This window comes from Salarias fasciatus, chromosome 13 (assembly GCF_902148845.1).
Source record: "Salarias fasciatus chromosome 13, fSalaFa1.1, whole genome shotgun sequence".
Classification (NCBI taxonomy): domain Eukaryota; kingdom Metazoa; phylum Chordata; class Actinopteri; order Blenniiformes; family Blenniidae; genus Salarias; species Salarias fasciatus.
Window position 1 is genome coordinate 2,260,594 of NC_043757.1, and position 16,027 is coordinate 2,276,620.

The 16,027-nt window shown below is 46.1% G+C and overlaps 1 protein-coding gene across 1 annotated transcript in view; it reads left to right on the forward strand.

Annotated features, from left to right (window-relative positions):
- hectd2 (HECT domain containing 2) overlaps positions 1 to 16,027 on the forward strand; it is a 40,997-nt gene that overhangs the window by 9,912 nt on the left and 15,058 nt on the right. The window contains exons 3-15 of the mRNA XM_030106297.1: positions 5,014 to 5,152; positions 5,224 to 5,326; positions 5,464 to 5,553; positions 5,784 to 5,848; positions 6,138 to 6,183; positions 7,776 to 7,885; positions 8,518 to 8,666; positions 8,748 to 8,871; positions 10,627 to 10,723; positions 10,814 to 10,921; positions 10,989 to 11,121; positions 13,515 to 13,603; positions 15,953 to 16,017. Coding sequence (XP_029962157.1) covers positions 5,014 to 5,152; positions 5,224 to 5,326; positions 5,464 to 5,553; positions 5,784 to 5,848; positions 6,138 to 6,183; positions 7,776 to 7,885; positions 8,518 to 8,666; positions 8,748 to 8,871; positions 10,627 to 10,723; positions 10,814 to 10,921; positions 10,989 to 11,121; positions 13,515 to 13,603; positions 15,953 to 16,017 — 1,318 coding nt within the window. The remainder of the gene's footprint in view (positions 1 to 5,013; positions 5,153 to 5,223; positions 5,327 to 5,463; positions 5,554 to 5,783; positions 5,849 to 6,137; positions 6,184 to 7,775; positions 7,886 to 8,517; positions 8,667 to 8,747; positions 8,872 to 10,626; positions 10,724 to 10,813; positions 10,922 to 10,988; positions 11,122 to 13,514; positions 13,604 to 15,952; positions 16,018 to 16,027) is intronic.

Below are 16,027 nucleotides of genomic sequence, written 5' to 3' on the forward strand. Positions count from 1 at the left end.
GTAGGATTTAACCCTCCATAAGATAAGATCATCAGGTCATAGCGCCTCGCTTTAGCGCCGTGTGACGGGTCACCGGTGATGCTGCCGTTTGCTCGGCGCCGCTGTTTGGACGGTTGAGGCGCCGCCGCTTCCCGTTAAAGGCGAGGTTATTTCTGACTGCCGTGAGAACCGAGAGCCAGCGGAGCGCTCACCAGCCCGCTTTGTCACCACGGCGACCGATGCCAGAATAATTATGCAAACCTCCGCCCCTAATGAAAACCATATGAAAGTGAAAGCACGCGCGCATGCACGCACACACACACACACACACACACACACACACACACACACACACACACAGGAGACAGTGTAGCTAGCATTCCTCAGGCTCGTTACAGTCATTCGCCCTGTTGGATAATCACCACAATTTGCTGTTTCATCTGTAAAGAATTAGCTTAGGTTTGTGTTTCCTTTTTAATACTGTTAAATAAGGCTTAGTCCTGCTCAGAACCGGCTCCTGTTTCACCTCACAACACCAACACCTTTTCTGGAATCTGCGTGTTTGTTTCAGAATAAAGATTTTTAAATGTGTTGGTTTCAGAAGAAGGTCTGGAGCAGTGTATTCAGGATCAAAATGGAATCAGAGCGACAAGCAGCCTGAAACCCCAAAATGGGAACAAACCCTCCAGAAACATACTTTTCCACCATTTTCATGACCCTGTCCCAACTTTCTTGGGGATTTTTCACTGCTGTCTTATTTGTATTTGCTAATATTGCTGTTGAATTGATTATGACTCTAAAATCTCTATTCAAGTTCTATTTTAAAAGAAATTGTGTATTTATGACATTTACATGTGATTTCACTCGTCGTTCCAACATTTCCAGAGTTTTATTTGAGAGTATTATTTCAGAGGGTTTTATTGTGATATAAACTCTTCAGGTTTTGAGAGGAGGTAGAGTCGAGTGTCATCTCTGCGAAAGTGAAACTGGTTCCATGTTTTCTGAAAGTGAGGCTCAAGAGAAGAAGGTGTGAAGATGATAAAAAGAAGAGGTCCCAGGATTAAACCCTGAGGCACCCCGTTATTGACTGAGGCGGGTTGGGACTGGTGGTTCTCAAAGTGTATGAACGGTGAGTGGTCAGAGAGGTTTGAAGAGACAGCCACAAGCCTGGAGAGGCAGGTTTCTCTTTCCGCTATGTCACAATAAGGGAAGTTGGCTTGCTATTGGATAGACGATAAATTCTGATATCGGATCAGGCTGTTTTGGCCCTTATGGGACCCGGTAGGGATCTGGTTTGATAATACTCAGTGCAGGTCTCTGGTGTCTCGGCCAGGCTTCATGATGCAGAGGCTGCTGGTAGAAGAGTGTAAATAACCTCTATAGGCAGACAGTCTCAGTGCCGTCTCCATTCTCGGTTCGTGGACAACGGTCCTCAGTGTGTGTGTGTGCGTGTGTGTGTGGGTGTGTGTGAGCAGAGTGCCTCATTCACGTCGGACGTCACTGGATGGCCCTCGAGAAGGAGAATCGGCTCGTCCTCATCAAAGGTTTCCAGCCCAGCAGCCTTTCAGAGCCATCAAAGGTTCGGTGGGATCGCAGAGAAAAGGCGTCCTCAGGGGTCACCGGGGTGATTCAGCTGATTAACGGGCGCCATGACGACCGCAGCTCGTTACCTTCAGGAACAACCCAGGTGTTAAACAGCTGACAGAGCTGCGATAATGAGGATGAGAAGGATGAGAGCGTCATTTTCTTTTTTTATTTCATTTACTGAACGTTCAATTAGTGTTTGTTATGGAACACGACGTGTGTCTCTGCTCCCCTGAGTGTGTGTGTGTGTGTGTGTGTGTGTGTGTGTGTGTGTGTGTGTGTGTGTGTGTGTGTGTGTGTGTGTGTGTGTGTGTGTGTGTGTGTGTGTGTGCTTTACCCCCAGTGGAGCAAAGGGGCAGCAGGTTTAAATTTAATTTGACTTTTCTTTACATTAATTTAATTATGTGGATTTAATTTATTTCTGTTTTGATTTTTATTATTTGATTTTTCTGCCATTATCAAGGTTAAAGGTTTCATTTCTCATTTCTCTCTTTCATGTGACTTAATTTGATCTTATTGTTGTATCTTATAGAAGTAATCAATATAAAAGTACACTCTGATGTTATTTATTTATTTATTCACTGTTTCGATTTAAGTTAATTTAGTTTAGTTTGAGACTCAATTAAATATACATTTAATGAAAATTGTGGTTAATTAAATTTTAAGTTAATTTAATTTAGTTATTTTAAGCATACTTAGTGAATTTAATTCACTGAATGTGATTTAATTTAGAATTGGTTACTCAAATTTAACTTGAGTGATTTAGTTTTGTTTGATTCGTTAAGTTCAGTTAATTTATTAAACTGAGTAGATGTGATTTAACTAATTTACTTTTTCATTTCAGTTACTTGAGTTAAATTTTATGTGCTTGATTGTTTTGTCATTTGCTGCTTCATTCGCCTTCCTTTTGCTTTTAGTTTATTTCATTGTTTTAGCTCATTTCTAATTTTCCTTCTCAAAGCTTTTTAAATATTATTCTATGAATTGTATTCCTGATGTAATTGTTTCATTAGTCTATGAATTTTTTCCATCGTTTTCTTCCTTATTTCCAGTTTTTCTTTTAATTTCACGACTTTATTTGAGTTTAATGTGGAGACTAGATTGACCCTGAGTGAGATTTGAAGATAAAGTGATACGGTCCAGTCTTTCGTCCTTCAAACTGCGACGTTTTCACATCAATCCTCTGGTTTAAACACTTGATGACGGTGGATCCAGGCCCGCTGCTGTGGAAGCGTTTCAGCGGTGGACACTTTGTAGTCTGATTACTCTCTGATCTTTCGCGAGATGAGAGGAAGCTTTGGATTCCTGTGATAAAACACCTGCTGCTTTCCTCTGTGCTCCGAGACCTTTTATCTCCGGCAGAATGACCACCCACAATGCACCTGGGCTCACTCTGCCAGGGACTGTTGTTACTGTGGAGATGGAGACAATAGAGACGATTACAGACACCAAGGGGGTGTGTGTGTGTGTGTGTGTGTGTGTGTGTGTGTGTGTGTGTGTGTGTGTGTGTGTGTGTGTGTGTGTGGAGCCTGGCCTCTGTGATTACACTCTGATTGGGTCTAATGGATCTTTTATGTCTCAAAGCAACATCTTTTCTCTCTCTCTCTGTCTCTTTTGCTCTTCCACTCTGTATTTTCGCCACAGTTACACGTTTTTCCACATTTTCAGGACGGCTTATAATCTGAGTAACATGCATTTGGGCCGACTTTCCTTCCATTTAGTTTTTTTTTACTTTTTTTTTTTTTAAGCTAGTTGAAGCTGCAGATGTGGAAGGTATGCCGCAGAAATCACACGATCTTGTAATTGTTTCATCTGTCTGCAGCTATTTGGCATCAAAAGGTTTCCAGTAGGGATGTGCGATACCACTTTTTTTCAGACCGATACCAAGTACGAGTACTTCATCTTCAGTACTCACCGATACCGATACTTGCATACCGATACTTTATATACATAAAATGTAAAATAATGCAATGAGATTATTTTTGAAAATGAATTTTATTTCCAATAAAAAGGCAGCCCAGCCACTACGTTTAAGTCCAAAATAATAGTCTGAAAAATAAAACAAGCAACTCTGAGTTTGCACTTATTTAAATGAAATTAAGTGCAAGATAAAACAATTTCTCTGAGTTTTACACTTTACATAAACCAAGGTTTTTAAATGTACTAATTTTAATGATTTTTTTATGAACTAAAGTCAAAGATAGAAAAACCCCTGAGTTTAAAGAGTTGCTCGTGTTATTTATGCTGCTCTCGGATCTCTGTTCTTCAGTTTCTCGGTCTTCTGCAGAGTTTGCCGTCGAGTTGCTGCCGGAGTTTTCTTTTTTCCAGCACAACAGCGTCAGACTCTCGTCCACAAGCTTCGCCCTGAGGTGTTTAAACAAATTACTAGTGGTAAATGAACAACATCGCGCACCTCCTTTAGCAGTTTTAGCATTGCAGAGTTAGCATTCTGCAAAGCTCGGCTCGTTTTCACTTGTATAAAAGAATTTCCACACCGGCGGAGTTTTGGTGAGAGGAGCAGCCGTTCTGGATTCATCCTGTTGTCTCTGCTCTGGATGAGACTCATGGAGAAGTCAGCCCGCTGCAGTGTAGCCCTGCGCCTGTCAGCGACTCCCAGAGAGGAGCTTCTTCCTCCTTCATGTTTGTCGGCAGCTTGCATCCCATTTGGTTGCACTACCGCCAACTGCTGGTGAGGAGGGCTTACTACGCGTGGGGTTTTCTTGCCGTGAGTATCGGCGGCTGGCATCGGTAGCCTTCACGAGTACCCGATACCTTGAAATAAGGCCAGTATCGGCCCGATACCGATACCTGGTATCGGTACTCGCACATCCCTAGTTTCCAGCCTTGAAAGAGAAAAGTAAGGTTTCCATCAGTATTTCCCCGAGGCCTGAGGTTTTCCTCTGTAAACAGTGAAGTCATCTCCGTCTGCCGCGCTTTAGTGTCACCAGTGAAGTGGAAAGCCGCCGATTGTCCGTGTCGGCTTTCTGAGGCTCACCATCGGACCGCCTTGTAGCGCAGAGGAAGCCTCACGGCGGCGTACGGTAGTTTACCAGCTGATGATCTTCTACCAGTGAAGTTTAACTAGTTACACACCAGTTTTCACCGGAGACTCAAACGCCAAGATGTTGATCCGTCATTTAATCAGAATCCTGCTAAAGGACATGAAAAGACCAAACTGGTATCTTCCAGTTTCTATGAAGCTCTTGCGGGACTGAAGAAGAAAACATTGATACTGGGCAGATTCAGTTTCAGCTTTGATCCAGCAATATGTGGCTGGAAATATATTCTGGTAGCAATTCAGTTACATTCATTATGACTGTACTTCGTTCAGGCAAAGTACCGAAGCTTTTTACCACGTACAGTACCTTTGACATGACAAAGGTACGTGGTAAAAAACCGAGGAGCTCTGGTTTTCTCTTGAACTGATGGAGTTGCCTCTGGTCTCCGCAGTGAGAGAGTTGCCTCCGATCTGCAACGACGTGCGGCAGAAGCAGCGTCTCTCCATCGACACGCTGCCTCCTGAGGTCAAGGCCCCATTCCCCAGCGACCCCATCATCCCGCTCCGGACCAAGACCACCAAGGAGTTCCAGTGAGTCTCCCGATCGGAGGGCGTCGGCTGGAAAGACCAACACATTGTTACTGTTATCTGTCTGTTGTCAGGGAGGACATGGAGCGCGCCGTCCAATCGGGTGACTGGAGGGAGGTCAGGGAGTTTTACCTGACCACCTTCGACTCCTTCATAGAAATCAACGCTGCCTTCAAGGTACCGTTCGGCTCTCCGTAGGGGGTTAAAGGGAAGTTTACTGCCTCAGCCATTTAACGATGGGAAAACAGTCCCACCGGTTGTTTCTCCCCTCCTTCTGTGTAATTTTCCCACCTTGTGTGATTCCGTCTTCACAGCGAGAGGCGAATGGATTGTTTAACACGACGGACGACTCGGGGGTCAACGCCAAGTTCGTGAACGCTGTTTACGACGCGCTGCTCAGCACAGTAAGAGACTGAACGGGAACAGGCGCTGTGAAGGGTTTCAAGAGGAGAACCAATGTTCTGAAGGGTTGAACAGGAGAATCAATAGACGTCCCTATGTTTGAATACTCGATACTGGGATCCACAACGGCCGATCGAAGATCTGACCGTTGAATGAGGCACATGTAGGAGCTGAAGGTTCAGCCTGTTTTGCTGTCCTGAACCTTCTTATTTCTCTGTCCCTGAACTCTCAGCCTCAGGACATCCAGAAATCTGTGCTGAAGGGGATCATCAACAGCCTGCTGAGGGAGTGGAAAGGGTGAGAGCATATCATTGATTACTGACGTGAGAGTGGAGACCTGCTGTCTGTGAATTTTACCATTAGTTTGATATGAAGGGGGTTGGTCATCTTTCAAAAAGAACTGTTGGACAAAATCAGTTCTTTTATTTTTTTTAATGCTTAGACAACTTGATCTTTTAAAATCATCAGTTTATTTTGCATTTGTGTGATGATTATAGAGCATCTTCCTCCCTCTTATTGGATTTCATCTCTTGGTCTGGCAGTGTTTGTCTGCAGCGTCTCACTGACTGTGTTGGTTTGTTTTCAGGCCTCGGACGAAAGACGACCTGCGAGCTTACTTCATTCTGGTTCAGGTGAGATTCAGACAGTTAGATTATTCACAGTGTGACTTCTGGAAGTCACAGTTTGTTTATGTGTTCTCCTGTTGGTGGATTTCACCCATTTTGACCACATTCTCCCACAATTTTCAGTTTTACAACAGAACCTTCCTCTAGTTCGAGGAACCACCACAAGAACACAGTGTTTCTGCTGTTGGAACCAGGGTCTAAATTTAGCTTCAGGGTAGTTTCTGTGGTCAACAAGTTTGGTCTGCCGAGGAGAACATATCTGATGGATGACAATGGCTGGATGTTCTATTAAAAATGCTTTGCTGACCATTTTCCTCCATTTAGTCATCGGAGCTGTGTTACATCTACTTTTATTGTTTTTGTCTGTACCGTCAGCCTGGAGGCAGAATCCTCCCAGGACTCCAGCAGAACAGCGGGTCTTTTTAGATGACCAGTAGTTCCTAGAACTCAAAGTTATGGGTGCTATTGGTCAAAATGTGACTTAAATCACTCACTATTCTTCTCTCATGTCGTCATTCTGATGGACGGAAACCTGCTGTCTTACACACACACACACACACACACACACACACACACACTGGATGAGGTCATGCTGTTGCTGGTTTCCTGTCTGATGAGGACTTTCCTTCTTTTAAAGCCGTAACTTGGAGCAGATTCTTCTCTTTCTTCGTTGGTGTGTTGAAACTTTCCGTTGACTCCACGCAGCTCTCATGAGGTCATGTGTTGTTATTTTTTAGTGCCTTTAGGCCAAATGGGTCATGCTTCAGAGGAAAACCAAACCAACAACAGCCTTTTAAAATCCGACTTCAATCGCTTTTCCGTCAATCTTGATCGCAGATTCAGGTTTATTTGAGTGTTGCTCTTGTTTTTATAGCTTCTAGCATGGTTTTGTTGTTTCATCAGGTCTGACAGCGTGAGGCCAGAATGAAGCTTTTCAGGATTTCTGCTCCAGATGTTAGATTTTAGGTAGCATTAGCTGTTGTCTTCAGGGTGAACTCCTGTTTACTGAAGGTGGAGTCAATTTGATGTAAACAAACTCAGTCCAAACAACAGCAACGTGAACCGTGTCCCTCTGGAAGTAGCATTAGCATTAGCATGTATCCACAGAAAGCTGTGATTAGCTTTAGCATGTTAAAATAGTAGTTATCTTCCCTTTCTAACAGCCATCTGCATGCTGCTAGTTTATCTCAGCTGTCTTGTTGCTGCTTCTTCTCCCACAAGGAACTATACCGAGTAACTAGTTACTTTTTGTTTTTAGCAACTAGTTAGCGAGCTCCCTGCTTTCCACAGGTGGAAATGCAAAGCTTTCATTGTTTCGGTTGGTTGTTTGCACGTCAGCAGTGCTGAGAGAAGCTGAAAAAGCTACTTTCTGAAAATGCTCTGCCTTCCTGTTCATGTCAATGGAAATAAAAACATCTTTTCCTAAACACTGAACATAATAAGCAGTAGTTCTGCACACGGACACAAACCTCCCCATCAAACCTGCTGCAGCATCTCTAGAGATCACTTACCAGAGCTTCTGCAGATCTGAGGTGACTGTGTATAAAGTCTCTTTTGTGTGTGTGTGTGTGTGTGTGTGTGTGTGTGTGTGTGTGTAGAACCCGCAGTATTCCAGTACCAGCACCTACGTGATTTACGCTCACCTGCTGAGGCAGATCGCCGCCCTGTCTGAGGCCGACCACCACTTCCTGGTTTACTGGCTCAAGAAGTAAGTCCCGGGCGGTCCACGGTCCTGGTTCTGTTTTCCCTTCCGTTCAACACTTGACCTTGTTTGTTCAAGTGTGCAGATCATGACTGAGCACTGGGCCGGTCTTTGAATGTTGCACATTGAAATTATTTCAGAAGTGTGGTTCAATGAAACAAATATCACAATTTAAACAACGTGTCAAAGAAACACCATGAAGAACAGTTTCAATCTGTTCTGCAGTCCAGTCGAGACGTTCTGACTGCTCCACCAGTGTTACAGTGGAAATGTCTCTCTCTCTCTCTCTCTCTCTCTTCCTTCTCTGGATCAGGAATATTTTCTCTTTGCGGTGATATTTACTATCAAGCTGTTTCAAATTAGAACTTCCACTGAGTTCAGCTCAGATCCACAAACCCACTCTCTTCTTTTTTTACTCGCTGAAGGCTTTTATTTTCAAGTTTGTGTGTATTTCTGGAAGGTTCTACTGTGTGTGTGTGTGTGTGTATGTGTGTGTTCCCACATACACACTTGAAGTCGCTGTTCCGTGTCTAATTTGGGCTCCGTAGATAAAGTTTGATGGATGTGTTGATTGACCGTTTGGCTGATTTCTTCATTGATGGACTGACTGCCCGGTCGATTGTCCCGTTGCGTTGCAGGCTGTCAGCCAGGCGCTTCAGGCAGCTGGTGGAGCGCCTCCTGCAGTTCATCTCCACCCGGCTGTTCCCCGCGGAGCCGGACGAGCTGCCCCCTCTGTCCAAGTGCTCGTGGTGGATTCCCTCGGCCACCAAAGTGCTCAGCCTCTTCAGTGAGTCTGCAGGAGGCCGGGCGAAGCCCTGCTGCTCGCCCATCCGTCCTCTCACTCGCTTCCTCCACCTCTCCTCCGCAGACGCAGCCAACAGCGTCTCCTCTCCGCCCATCATGCCGTTCACCGACTTCTACAACATCACTCTGGAGCACATCGACTTCATGGAGGAGTACAGGACGTGGCAGAGCTACGGCAACTCCAACAGGTCACAAATCATCTTCAGCACTCTGCACCTGCTGCACCTGCATGACCGACGCATCCACCAACCTCCGCACCGGGTCACACTCGGGAGAGTCAGGAGGAGCTGTAGTCGTCCTCTGAGGACCACACAGCCTCTCAGGGCGCTTTCACAGCAGTCCTGCTTGATCTGGACCAGAGTCCACTTCAGGGACCTTCAGACCTGTTTGATCCGGACCAGAGTCCACTTCAGGGACTTTCTGGGAAAGTCCGGTTTGGTTCACATGTGAAGACTCCCCTGAACTCTGATCCGGATCAAACAAATACTCTGATCCCCTTAAAAACGTGGGTCTCGGTTCACTTGCAGGCAGGTGCAGCAACAGCACATGATGTGGAGCACAATGCATTTTGGGTAGTAAAACAAACGAAGCCACAAACACATAAAGAAAGAGTTGAAAATGTCTGGTGGATTGATGAGGAAGTACAGACGATGATTTTCAGATGGTCAGACGACTATATATCACAGTTGTTTGTGGCTAGCTGCTAGCCGGCTAAAGGGGCGGGACTTCCTCTTTCAGTCTGGACCAATTAATGAGCTAGTTTTTTTTTTTTTTTTTTTAAATCAGGCTTCACTTTCTCTCTGGTCAGAGTTCATTTCAGGCGACAGCGCCCCCAAACGAGCATCTGTTGTATTTTCATGACGTATGGCGCCAATAATTGCGCCACACGTCATTTGAAGGAGGTTAAAGATCCGCTGGAGGCCGGTTTGATTAAGATTCTGTCTAAAGAATCGCTTTCAGTTTGTGTTTTTCTGGAGGTCCACTAAGCTTATGACCAGTATTAGTAGCATAGAATCATAATTTAGACATTTCCCTGAGTAAAGTCTCGGACAGGAACTGACGGAGGTCCTGTAACTCCACTAACTCCATCAAACATCAATTCCCGGCAGTGCTTCATCACTTTGGCTTTACTTTTTGTTTCTTTCGCGTTTTAAGCTGAGATTCCACCGCTGTTTCCTCTGACCAGTGGTGGTGACTGTTGTAAACTATCCTGGACAATCAAATAGTTTAGTTTTTGAGCTTTAGTGTATTTGTAGTCCTCCCATCACTGACCTGGGATTTCCACCTTTGGTGAATAGTGGGCGTTCTGTAGTGTCCTGCAGTAATGAGAACCAGAAATTCAAACCTGTAACCTCAGTGAGAGCACGTCGGCTCGACGGAGCGCCGCCGCCGCCCGGAGCCGAGAGCCGCGATGGAAGGTCTGTGGACGTGGGACTGGGCCGGAGGAGCGTTTCCCACAGCTGCACTCTGTCTGCAGGAGCCTGGAAACGGCGGCAGAACCGTGAAGTCTCCGTCACGCTGCGTCACGACTCGTTAACGGCCGGCGCAGGGAACGGATCCAGAGTTTACCGACGGGCTGCGGGGCGGGATGGGCGGGATGGGTGGGCGGGACGGGATGGGAGGGCTGGACAGGCGGGACGGGGGTCGGACGATGGATGTTTTTCTGAAGCTGCTCATTTGGGGGAAACATGTATAATTTAGAAATCTGTGGAGGAGAAGACGGGAATGGTGAAGGAATAGAACGTAGCCTCTTTAGCTTTTAGCTACAGAGTGATTACATCCTCTAATATAATTCTACAATTCTACAATTTCATTCAGCATACGCTTTTCTCCAAAACAACGTACAACACAAGCAATGTTGTTACTGCCTCATCGGTGCTCAAATGTTGTGATGAATTAAATCATTTTCTAATCAAACTAAGTAAGATGTTCTCCTCTCACAGGTTCTCTTTCTGTCAGTTTCCCTTCATCCTGTCGACTGTGGTGAAGAAAGCCATCATCCAGAAGGACTCGGAGCAGCAGATGATCAGCCAGGCCAGGGTGAGGGGTCACAGCGGGGAACGGCGGCGGACGGCGGCGGACGGCGAGGACGATGCCAGACTGAACCGTTACTGTGTGTCTGTGTTCCAGCAAAGTCTGGTCAGTAAGGTTTCCCGCCGGCAGCGGGTGGACATGAACCTGCTGTTCCTCAACATTAAAGTACGACGAGCACAACTCCTCAGCGACTCGCTGGATGAGGTCAGTGCGCCGCCGCCGCCGCCGTTGATCGGGTCGCGGCGATACCAACAGCAGAGTGTCCTTTCAGCTGACGAGGAAGCGGTGCGACCTGAAGAAGAAGCTGCGCGTGACGTTCGTCGGGGAGGCGGGCCTCGACATGGGCGGCCTGACCAAGGAGTGGTTCCTGCTGCTGGTGCGACAGATCTTCCACACCGACTACGGTGAGACACGGCGCCGCACTCTGATTGGCCGTCCGGGAGCGGCCCACAGGCACAGATAAGGCCGAGCATGTGGAAGGTAAATCCTCCGGATTCAGACGAGATGGAAAGTGAAGCCGCGCTTTATTGAAAAGTGGTGGAATCATATTTTTATTGGAGCGAAGCGGAAAGAACATTTTTATGAGCGGCAGGTCTCTGTGGATGTGAGGACGGTCGGTCGGGGGGGGGTCACCGCCGCTCTGGAAACTCTGCAATTAAATGTCATTCCAGAGCCGCGCGGCTCTCATTCCGACCTCCTCTTCCTCCTCGCGGCGCTGGTCCTCCTCCCCAACACGACCACGGTTCACCACATCCACACAACTCAGAGACCCGCTTCCTGTCTCCTCATGGACGACCGTCCAATCACAGGCCAGACTTAACTGTGAAAGTTAATTAGTGTCTCATTAGAAGACTTGTATTCTTGATATTTCTTTAATTTTTCCACTTTACGTTGCGTGGACCTCAGGAGTTTTTCTTCCATCAGAATTGAAATGTTTTCAAGGCGTCACTTTACTTTCCTTAAATCACCTGTGAAGGGAACATAGCTCCATCCCACGCCTCGGGGAAGCTCACAGGTACCAACAAGTTGACAGACTGTTCTCCTGACTGGACAGACGGTGTATGAATGTTTTTCTGTCCATGTTCACATCTAAGATCAGTTAGACACACAGGTAGGAGGAATCGGAGCATCCAGAACGGTCACATGCTAACGCAGCAGTTAAAGGAGTCCACTGGAAGAATGCCAGATGCCTCATTTACATGACAACGTCATGAAAACCACGTCTGTCTCTCTGGAAATCCATGTATGTTCACCAAACATGAGTTTTCAGCGGCTCTGAGAACCGTCGTCATTGAAATAGACGCCCAAAACGTGAAAACGGGGCCTTCATTGAAATTAAAAGACGTAATTAATCAAAAAAATCAAGAAAACTATTTAGAATTTTGACATGTCATGACATGCTGTTTCTGTAGGAACAAAGTTTTCAAAACTTTGTCGTTTAAACGTGAAACTTTTCTGAAGCAACAACACAAAAACATTGAAACATCGTTCTGTAAATGAGGTTAATTTCCAGACATCTCTGGATTGTATTGAACTAATTTTTTATGTTGTAATTTCGGACAGGATTTATGATCATTTTAGTTTTTTGACTTGTTACAGGCTCGTTTTTTTGTTTTGAGCTTGATTCGAGGCTTGTTCCTGTTTAACTTTGGAGCAGTTTGATTCTAGTTTTGCTCTTGATGTTAGGTGAGGGTTTGCAGTTGTCTGGGCCCTGAGGGCTTCTCTGGCCTGCTTCTGGTCTTCTCAGGGGTCAGAGGTCACATATGCATGATCACTGTCACATTTGCATGATCACGCTGATTTTTAATCACTTTGCACGTGGACTCGGTCGTCTTGTCTTCTGTATGAAGGGAGCATCTGCAGAGAGTAGTTTAGCAGTGTGCGGTGGAACGTCGAGGTGACGCTTCAGACAGCCGCCCCGATGGAGGCGCCGGGATCAGAGTCCAGCTCGACTCAGTCATCTCAGAATGTCTTTACATTTAGAAGAAACGTTGTTGCATCAGGATAAAGAGCTGTTTTCACAGCACTGATGCAGAAATTCTCCCAGAGTAGCTGAAACTTTATTAAAAACACTTGAATGGAAACAGAGCTCTCTCTCTCTCTCTCTCTCTCTCTCTCTCTCTCTCTCTCTCTCTCTCTCTCTCTCGCTCTCTCTCTCTCTCTCTCTCGCTCTCCCCCTCTCTCTCTCCAGTTGTTCTTTCCATCGTCGCTCCATCTTTTCCGCGGTCGTCTGAGTTTTCGGTGCCAGCGGACGTCGGCCCAAAGCAACACACTCAATGAAAGCTGTGTTCCCCTCATTAGCAGCCCGGGGAAAACCCCCGACACACACCACACACACACACACACACACACACACACACACACAGGCTCTTTTCTTCATGCAGTGGTGTCCAGATGTTGCTCTGAACAGTCGGCTGCTGTTTTCTCTAAAAGCTTTCTGCCGAATTTATTCTTCTTCTGAACAACCTGCTCAAGATCGTTTTGTTTTAAAATTACAGATCCACATCGCAAATTTCAACCCCCTCTTTAGTGTGTGTGTGTGTGTGTGAGTGTGTGTGTGTGTGTGTGTGTCTTTTAAAATCTTGGAAATATAATATTTTACCTCAAAGTAGTTCTAACTACTAAACCTGGCCGTGACGTTGCCTGGACGGTTGTTAGCATGCTAATGCTAACGCTAGCGCTCCCAGTCGAACCGGTGTGTTTCTCCGTTGACGTGGCCGCACCTCCACCCCTCCGCCCCTCTGCTCCTCCCTCGTTCTCGCCTGCTGACGCTCCTCCTCCCTCCTCCCTCCTCCAGGTATGTTCACCTACATGAAGGACTCGCGCTGCCATTGGTTCAGCAGCTGGAAGTGTGACAACTACTCAGAGTTCCAGTTGGTCGGGACTGTATCCTTTCATGGAGCCGGCCAATCACGGCCGGTAAACTGTTTTTTTTTATTATTATTATTTCACAAGCTTCTCACAAGAACTTCATGACTTTCTCTCACTGGAGAAGTAACTCGACTACTTGGTGAAGTACAAACTACCAGCTGTCTGCATGTTGACGGTTTAGCTGAGGTGTTTTGTTGCAGCATCTTCTAGAATGGTTCAATAGAGCATCTTCCTCCTCCGACATCCCATCATAGAGCATCTTCCTCCACTGCCTGAACTCAGTGTTTGCTTGTTGGTAAAATCAAACATTGAACGTCCACCTGTTTTTTTTTTTTTTCGATGTCAAGGGGTGGCACGCACGCACACACACACACACACACACACACACACACACACACACACACACACACACACACACACACACACACACACACACACACACTCAGAAAGTACTCCCAGTCGTCACATATGGCTGCCATATGTGTTGTAATTTTGAGTGTACGACAAATGTGTATGTTCTTCTGAACTGAAAAGCAGAGATTATATGGAAGTCACACACACACAATCTCACACACACACACACTCACACACTCACACAAGTTCAAATAAACAAACACACCTCTGTCCACATACATTTGTTCCCACGCACACTCATGCAGGCGGCAGCATGAAAATAAACACAACCTGTACCGTTACCGCAACCATTAAGGTCATTAAGAAGTCACACACACACACACGCACACACACACCCTCTCTCTGAGCAGTTCGAGGCCCTCGTTCATATATCCTGACTTTACGGGACAGGCGTGGATAAAGCCGTCTCTCTCTCTCTCTCTCTCTCTCTCTCTCTCTCTCTGTCTCTCTCTCTCTCTGGTTTTATCTCTTCATCCTCTCTCCAGCTCCTGCCGGCTCTGGTTCACATTATCTCGCCTCTTTGTTTTTCTGCCCACTTCCTCCTATTTGTCCTCCTCTGAGTTTCTTCTCTGCAGCAGCACAAAGCACAGAAACAGGAGAGCTGCAGATACAACCCCACTTTTTTGTTTTTCACATCAGAGTTAACCTGTTTTTCTTAATTCCACAACTTTAACGCCGTTTTTTTCAAAGCGTGTTGTGATGTTAGTTTCGTCTTCACGCTCTTGCTGTTGTTGAAGCGATAATCGAATCATGTGTGGATCAATACTTCCAGATGTTTCTGTGTGCGGACCGGCAGCTGGCTTCAGCTGCAGGACTGTGTTTCCCGCGGTTAACCGGCTGTTTACCGGCTGTTTACCGGCCCTATTTCTGGCTGATTAGCCCGGAGCTTTTGGTGTTCTGCTGTTTGCGTCGGTCCACGTTATTAAAGCCCCTCTGAGCAGTGCTCGGGGCCGTCCGCAGGACAGAGTTTCTACTAAAATCACACCGTCTTCTGCTTTTTCATGTCTGAGAGGTTCTGAAAATCATTTCCATTTGCATGCAAACAGCAGAAAACGCTGTGCTCAGCGTGTTCGGCCATGAGGTGGCGCTGTTGGTTGTTTCTGTAGTGAAATTAAACGTCTGAAGACTTCATTTAACCCGAAGCGGGACTTTAAATTCAGCCCGACTCAACCTGAAGCAGCAAATCTTCACTCTGAACAAGAGCAAGTTATATAATTTACAACCTTTAACGTCCTCAGCAGAGAGTTCAGTCATCACAGTGTGACTTCGCAAACAGAAATATGTCCAGATCTCTCTCTCACACACACACACACACACACACAGTAACCTGGCGAGAAACTGGCAGCTATTATGTTATATAACCTTTTGACGGTTCCCAGCTGGCCAGTAACGGGGCCTGAAGTGCTGCATTATTCTCTATTCACACACTGAGGCTCAGAACACATGTGCAATAAGCACACACACATTTTTCACACTTATTTCTTTCCATAATCTCCATATTTGCTTCATTGTGTGATGAAGAGCATGAAGAGAATCGTCCGAACTCCGCAGGCCGGCGTGTGTTTTGTTGGCTGGAGACGATGAGGAGAAGCAATGCTAACGCTAAAACATTTCAGCTGATGCTCACATTAACGCTCAGCACGGAGAACAAACCTGTTCTGTCCTCTTAAACACCAGCGTCTTGTTGCTTTCAGCTCCAAAATCCCAACTGGCCGAGCCAGAAAATTGCAAGTTTGGCAGTTTCAGCCGAGCAATGTGAAGCTGATGGAGTGTGAGCTTCTATGTTACACACATTAATGCTGAACAGTGACACACAAAAACAGTTTAATACAACAGTATAGAATAGGATGGGCAGGAGAAGATGCTCTATAATCTGGGTGTCAGAGGAGGAAGATGCTCTTTTTCAGTAATCAGTGCGTGTGTTTCCTCCCTGACCGGACGTGCGATCAGCTGATGGGCTTAGCGGTGTACAACAGCATCGCTCTGGACATCCACTTCCCCCTCTACTGCTACAGGTCTGTGCTC